The sequence below is a fragment of the Populus trichocarpa genome, unplaced genomic scaffold (assembly GCF_000002775.5).
Source record: "Populus trichocarpa isolate Nisqually-1 unplaced genomic scaffold, P.trichocarpa_v4.1 scaffold_25, whole genome shotgun sequence".
Taxonomy (NCBI): Eukaryota; Viridiplantae; Streptophyta; class Magnoliopsida; order Malpighiales; family Salicaceae; genus Populus; species Populus trichocarpa.
Window position 1 is genome coordinate 50,638 of NW_026291139.1, and position 7,434 is coordinate 58,071.

At 34.0% G+C, this 7,434-nt stretch overlaps 1 protein-coding gene across 1 annotated transcript; it reads left to right on the forward strand.

Moving 5' to 3' along the window:
• The first annotated feature begins 1,040 nt into the window (after positions 1-1,040).
• Positions 1,041-7,022, forward strand: LOC7465911 (disease resistance protein RPV1). Its single transcript, XM_052449791.1, has 6 exons — positions 1,041-1,646; positions 3,383-4,493; positions 4,634-4,689; positions 5,057-5,375; positions 5,471-5,887; positions 5,994-7,022. Exons 1-6 carry the CDS (start codon positions 1,138-1,140, stop codon positions 7,020-7,022), a joined length of 3,441 nt encoding a protein of 1,146 aa, XP_052305751.1. The 5' UTR covers positions 1,041-1,137.
• Positions 7,023-7,434: the final 412 nt, after the last annotated feature.

Below are 7,434 nucleotides of genomic sequence, written 5' to 3' on the forward strand. Positions count from 1 at the left end.
AATCATCACTCAGCAGGACATGGGGAGAAGGACATGGAAATGAGCTATCAACAAATGAGAAAACACCTTGACAAATCACATATGGTTTCATCTGCATATGTCAATATACATAGTTCATGTTGGTAAGCTTGAGATTAATTACTTTTTGCGTGTTGGAGAGGGGAATAATGCATGGTTGCTAAGGAACCAACAACTATTGTCGCTGCAGATGCAACATGGTTGTAGCAGCTACAGAGGAGAGCATAGGCGGCGATGCTACTAGGGAAGAAGAAATAAATTGGTTAAGATAAAGAAGCTCTGATACCAAATTAAAGAGATCATGAAGTAGTGTTTTGTGTAAATTAGAAGGCTTGCAAAATATGGCAGCTCCCCCCCCCCCCCTCCCTATATATATATATATATATATATATATATATATATATATATATATATATATATATATATATGACTAGGGTAACATACATAAGGTAACGTTTTCACCATAATACAAAATGATTGCTTCAAATAAGAATTTGTTCCTAGAATGCTAAATAGTCCATATTATTCCATAGAAAAGTCCTTTACATACTCTCATCATATTTATTTAATTAATAAAATTAATAATAATGAATTTATACAAGTTTTAATCTAGACAGGTTTTTAATAATTAAAAAAAATATTAAAAAATAATAGAAAACTATTTTATAACCTCAATGTTAACCTTTAGAGTAAACATTGCTTTTTTACACCTCACCTCAATAACACTGTTGTTTGAATTTGAGAGCAATATCGTGCGCTTTTATAAGTTTTCTACAATAAAAAATCAAATGAGTGTAACAGATAATTTATTCAAGGGTCTTCTCGGAGATTATTTAATCCAAAATATTTTAGAGCATACCTGTCTAAAATAAATAAATAAAAAGACAGGAGAAGGTTGCAGATGATTAACGTTGGATGATTAGCAGGGTAGTTTAGTTAATTTTTTTCAATGTTCCCAATTTCCGCGAAACTGCTCCTCACTTCAATAACACTGACTGTACAGTTATTTACAATCCTTATTTGCTATATATAAGAGACCAATAACCAGTTACTTCAGTACCTTCACCCTTCAACAAACCTTTCCTATTTGCTACACACATAACTGAACTGTGCCTTTCTATGGCTTCCAAGCTCTTATCGGCTGGCTCCTTTTCATCCTCTTCCTTGTTAACCGAATGTACCTATCATGTCTTTCTGAGCTTTAGAGGAGCAGATACTCGCAAAACCTTTTTAGGTCATCTTTACAATGCCTTAGTCCAAGCAGGAATCCATACCTTTAAAGACGATGAAGAACTTCCTCCTGGAGAAGAAATCTCCCATCATCTCAAGAAGGCAATTCAAGAATCAAAAATTTCGATAGTGGTCTTCTCCAGAGACTATGCTTCATCTAGATGGTGTCTCAATGAACTCGTTGAGATTCTTGAGTGCAGAAATACAAAGGGCAGAACTGTTTTTCCTATATTCTGTGGTGTTGATCCTTCACATGTTCGTAAACAAGAAGGGAGTTTCAAAAAAGCTTTTAAGGCATATGAAAATAAAGAAGAAAAGGAGAAGATCGACAAGTGGAAAAACGCTCTTAAGGATGCTGCCAACCTCTCCGGGAAAGATATCTACAGTACCGCAAATGGGTAATTCTTTTCGTTCTAGCATTCCCGATGCATCAATCAGAAACCATTTTTTCTTAACATGTTCTACTTAAAACTAGCAATGTGATATGCATCAAACGTTAAATATTTTATTTTATATTCTCTGGGTTTATGCTTTTTTGACCCAAAAATTTGTTTTGCAATCTATTATTTTACCCAAAATACCTATAAACCATGATAAACTCATTCATGACCTCCAAAAACACTTCAAAAACCGAACTTAACCCAAAACCAAAAATCAACTCGAGTTCATATCTGTTTTTTCACGAACTTGTAAGGTATTTAAACACCTAATATGAACTCCCCTCATTAAATAGAATAATTTGACACAAAAATCCCTCATTTTGGTGGCCTAAAGCGGTGTCAACAATAAGTTTTTATCTCTCCTCTCTCAACCAGAGATAAAAAAATAAAAATAAATAAATCTTTGTGCCAAAATGGAATTGGAATAATTTCAAGGAACCGAAATTTTATAATTTACATGATTGTTAAAGTTAGAGAACCAAAATGAATATTTTTTAAACTTATGGTATTTCATTCATGTTTGCCGTGTTTTTTATTTTGGGCCCCCCTCTTCCAATCCCATCTTTTTATAAGAATTTGAAATTAATTGCTCCTTAAATATAACTTGATTGTCCAAAAACAAAATTTAAAGACAAAATTGAAGAAAAAAAACAAATGTACAATGAAAATCTCACAATCTCACGTGCTTTAATATATAAGTAATTATGTACTTGCTTTGAATTAAGTCAATTTGTCCTTACAAACTTAGTTTCTAATCTATCCTTGTAGATTTAGTCGTGTTTTAATATATAAGTAATTATGTACTTGCTTTGAATTAAGTCAATTTGTCCTTACAAACTTAGTTTCTAATCTATCCTTGTAGATTTAGTTTTTTTAATGTATTCATGAATATATGGTAATGACTCAATTTTTTGGTTAAATATTTTAATCCAAAATGATAAAATATTGGGTTTGTCTTAGATTATACGTCTATGTAAGAAAAAAAAAATTTATTTATTTAGTTCATATAAAAACTTATAGTTATCATCTTTTAAGATAATATTTATTTTGTAATTATTATTATTTTCTATACTTTAATAGCTAGAGAAATGAGAGAAAATGTGAGTATTTTATTATTTTGAAATTAATTTTGTGCGACATCTTGTAATCTCATACTTTCTTATAGTAAATTTCTCTTGTTGTCTAGCTCGTGAAGTAGATATAAGTTGTCAAGCCACGTAAATCTTGTAGGTATTATTGTGTGATTGATTGTGTTTGTTCTTTTATATTTTTCAATCTGACAATTGATTTGAGATCTTAAAAGTTATTTTCGCTACATAAAAATATCATTGCACAAGAAACACAAACTTATCTTAGTTTATTAAAAACATAACCATGAAATTAAATGAATTTTAACACAAGATGACAATTGTTTTCATTTCTTTAATTTATAATTGTAATAAATAAGATAGGATTTGAATTTCTCAAGTAATGGTATTTTTGTTGATTTGTAAGAATATATCTACTAAAAAGATAAATTAGAAAATGACCTAAAATATAATGATAAATTTAAAGCAGATAGACTTATAAGAACAGGTTAGAAACTGAGACTAAAATATGAGAATAAATTGAGCTAAATCTCTAAAATAACTTCTTTGAGCATGTTTAAATATTATTTGGTTTAATTTTGATGACCTAGTTTTATCTATTGACAGGGATGAATCAGTACTTATCAAAAAGATCGTCAAAGATGTGTTGAACAAAGTGGATATCAAAAACTTAAATATACCAAAATACCTAGTAGGTATTGATTCTTGTGTCAATAATATTATCAAGTCTCTTAATGCCTCAGATGATGTTAGCATGGTAGGCATACGTGGGATGCCAGGAATGGGGAAGACAACCATAGCTAAAGTTGTGTACCAAAAACTCTTTCAAAAATTCGATGGAAGTTGTTTTCTCTTTGATGTCAACGAAAAATCAAAAGGTCCTGACAGCAAGGTTGGGTTACAAAAACAACTTATACGTGAAACTTTGGGAGTAAATATTTTGAAGAGAAAGAAAATTAGTGATGTTGATTCAGGAATTTCTTTGATTAAAAATTTACTTGGTAACAAAAAAATTCTTCTAGTTCTTGATGGCATGGACCAACCGCAACAATTAGATACTTTTGGGGGTCGAAGTGTGTTTGGTAAGGGTAGTAAAATTGTCATCACCACTACAAATGAAAAATTGCTTGCTCAACTTAAAGTTGACAAAAAGCATTCGGTTGAAGAATGGGATGAAGAGATGTGCCTTGACCTATTCAATTTCCATGCTTTTGAGGGAAAAACTCCGGAAGAAGAATGGGCGGAGCTTTCAAAAGAAGTGGTTGAGCAAAGTGGAAAACTTCCTTCAGCTCTCGTAGTTTTGGGGAATCGTTTTTCTCAAATAAGTGAACGTGATGAATGGGAAAAGGAAATTTATGAATTGCGTAAATTTCCTGATCAAATCCATTCCAAGCTTAAAGGAGGTTATGACTCACTAGAAGATGATTTGAAGAGTGTATTTCTTGATATTGCATGTTTTTTTGTTGGAGAAGATGTAGATTTTGTAGCTTCAATACTAGGAGGTCGTTATCGTTATTGTAACGATCTAAGAAGCCGAATCCAATCTCTGGAAGAAAGATCTCTCATAACAATTGATTTCGACGATACCATAATGATGAATGATCTAGTACAGAAAATGGGAAGGGAGATTGTTCGTCAAACTTCGCATAAATATCCTGGAAAACACAGCAGAATCTGGGATCACGAGGATGCATTGGATGTGCTCATCAACCACATGGTAAAGAACTAAAAGATAAATCAGAGTCTTATTGATTTATTTCTATTTTTGACAAACTTTGGAATGTTTTAAGAAATAGTTTTGTTTTGTGATTGGATCATTGCCTCTGGTAATTTTGTCAAAATTTGTTGGTTTTTCAGGGCACAGAATCTGTGGAGGGTCTTACCCTTGATGAATTTGATGAGGACACCAAACTGTAAGACTGCCCAAATCAATACCGTAATAAATTTTCTTTCACATAAAGAATTATATGTTATTGTTGTGAATGATAAGCTGAATATAGTGACACATTAAATATCAATATAACCTACTGACAGCCCCATTAAATATCAGTATAATCTATGCATTCAATTAGCTAGATTTTACGTCGAGGACTAGTATAAAATTTTTTGTATTTATATATATGGACCAATTACCAGATGGTAAGAACTAAAGCCATATGCATAGTCCTGTACACAAATCCGAGTCTTATCGATCCTTGTCCAACTTTAAGATTTCTTTAAGAAACAGGTTTGCATGGACGTAATTACTGATGACAAATTTTGTTAAATCTTGTTATCTTTTCAGGGAACAGAAGATGAGGATGGTCTGGGAACAGAGGATGAGGAGGGTCTCGGAACAGAGGATGAGGAGTGTCGCACCCTAGATGTGCAAGCATCAAAATTCTTAACTCTGAGGACAGAATCCTTTAAAGAGATGAGATTTTTACAATTACTTCGGATTGATGGCGTGCATCTTACTGGGTCCTTCAAAATTTTTCCTAAAGGGTTGATTTGGCTTTCTTGGAAAGGATTTACTTTAAATTCTTTACCATTGGATTTTCATCTAGACAACCTCATTGTTCTTGATCTGCAATACAGTTGTAACATCAAAGAATTGAAGGTAGGAAAACTCCAGTATGCCCTATAAAATTGCAACTTGGATTTCATCAACTAAAAATTTTGTCTTTCCTCTGATTTTCCTTGCTCCTTCAACAGGTTCTGAACAAGCTAAAAACCCTCAACCTCAGCTATTCCAAGTTTACTAAAACACCAAACTTTCTAGGACTCCCATGTTTAGAAGAATTAATACTTGAAGATTGTGAGAGATTAGTTGAAGTGCATGAATCTATTTGCCTATTGAAGAGACTTGTTTCCTTGAATTTGAACCAATGTTCGAGACTTAAATCGCTTCCTTCTGGCATTAGTGAGCTTTCGAAGCTGGAGAGTTTGCTGGTTGAGGACTGCACAAATCTTCAATCAATCTCAGAGCTTCCCTCGAGTTTAGAGACATTGGATGCGGATGGCTGTGAAAAATTAACAGAGATTCAGGGCATTGAAGATGTTTCTGACTGTGACTTTTCTTTATTGGGCAGCAACACTTTGTCAAAAAAATTTAAGAAGAGTCTTGCTGAGGTACTCTCATCTTTCTGTCTCTCTTGCACATACATATACTTAACATTAGCAAGTACGTATCTATGTTGAATAAGGTCTAAATTACACCTTTGGTTGAAATTAATAGGCATTGTGCAAGCGTTATGAGTATTCGATTTGCTTGGATGGTGGTTCTTTACCAGAATGGTTCATCAGCAATCCTGAAGAAGGTTATTCGTTATCATTTCAGGCACCCCCATCTGCAGATTCGGATGGTGAAGTCCGACTGGTTATTTGGGCTGTCTGTGCTTGCGAGATCGAATCCGCAGAGTGTGAGCTTGGTATCAAAATCTCAACAGACGATGGTTTTCGGTTGCTTGAAGATTCCATATCTCCTAAGAGTGATAACTGTTCGTGGATAAAGTACATAGTGTTGGAAGATATAGAGGCTGGAGATCAGTTGGAACTGTCTATGGAAATAATAGAGGGTGACAATTTTGTACAAGTAAAAGAGCTTGGGTTCTATCTGGTTGAAGAGAAGCCAAATGTTGAAGAGAACAATGGGGAAAGCCGAGAAACTGCACCCAAGGGAAAGCCAAATGTTGATGAGCCGAATGACAGGCGAGCAATAGCATATTCCGCTATTGATGATAAAGAGGAGGACAGTGACGTCCAAGAAACATTCCTGAAAAAGCTGTATGTTGAGGAAAGCGATGACAGCGAAGCTACATCCTCTATCGATGATGAAGAGGAGAATGGAAGTGACGGCCAAGAAACAGCCAAAGAAAAGCCAAATGTTAAGAGGCGGGATTACAGGCAAAGAATGGCATCCTCTATTGACGATGTAGAGGAAGATGGCAACGTCGACGACCGAGAAACAGCCCACGGAAAACCAGATGTTGAAGAGGAGGATGAAGATGGCAAAGGCAGTGTCAATCAAGGAACAACATTGCATATTTATAATGAGCGGTGGAATAATTATTTAAGAAAGGAGTTGCCAAAATGGGATATCTTGGAATTTGCTGTATGCAGCGAAGACACAGTATCCTTGAATGATGACAGCGACAGCGACAGCGACAGCGACAGAGACAGCGTCAGAGTCAGCGTCGACAGAGACAGCAACAGCGACAGCAACAGCGATAGCGAGGGAAGGTCATCAGTAACTTCTGATGACTGATATTGGAGATGCTAGAATGGGATATTTTCCCCGTGGAAATACATTATCCTGGATTCGTGGAACAAGGCTTCTATGAAGGAAAAATGTGCAACTTTGCAAGGCATCTTCATCCATTACTTCAAGGTAACTTTACAGTTGAGATGAACATGGTGTTCATAGTCGAGCCAAGGAGTGTATTTTATTTATTTTCTTAGCTTTGCACCTGACAATTTAGTCAGCAAAAATGTTGTTGGGTTTTCATTATATAAATAAAGCTCTATTCAGTTCGACATAATTAGAAAACCCTGAAGTTGATGCTTCTTATAAGTTTTTTTTTCTCTTCTTTATTATACGATTTACTTTTCCTTTTACTATTAATCTTAACTTTTACTCTTAAAAATTAATAAAATATAAAAAAAACATAAATAATAAA

Bases quoted from the DNA above. Each gene is read 5' to 3' on its own strand.
- LOC7465911 (XM_052449791.1), top strand. From the start codon at position 1,138: ATGGCTTCCAAGCTCTTATCGGCTGGCTCCTTTTCATCCTCTTCCTTG. The intron at 4,494-4,633 runs GTAAAGAACTAA...TTGGTTTTTCAG, and splicing joins ATGTGCTCATCAACCACATG to GGCACAGAATCTGTGGAGGG. The intron at 5,376-5,470 runs GTAGGAAAACTC...CTCCTTCAACAG, and splicing joins GTAACATCAAAGAATTGAAG to GTTCTGAACAAGCTAAAAAC.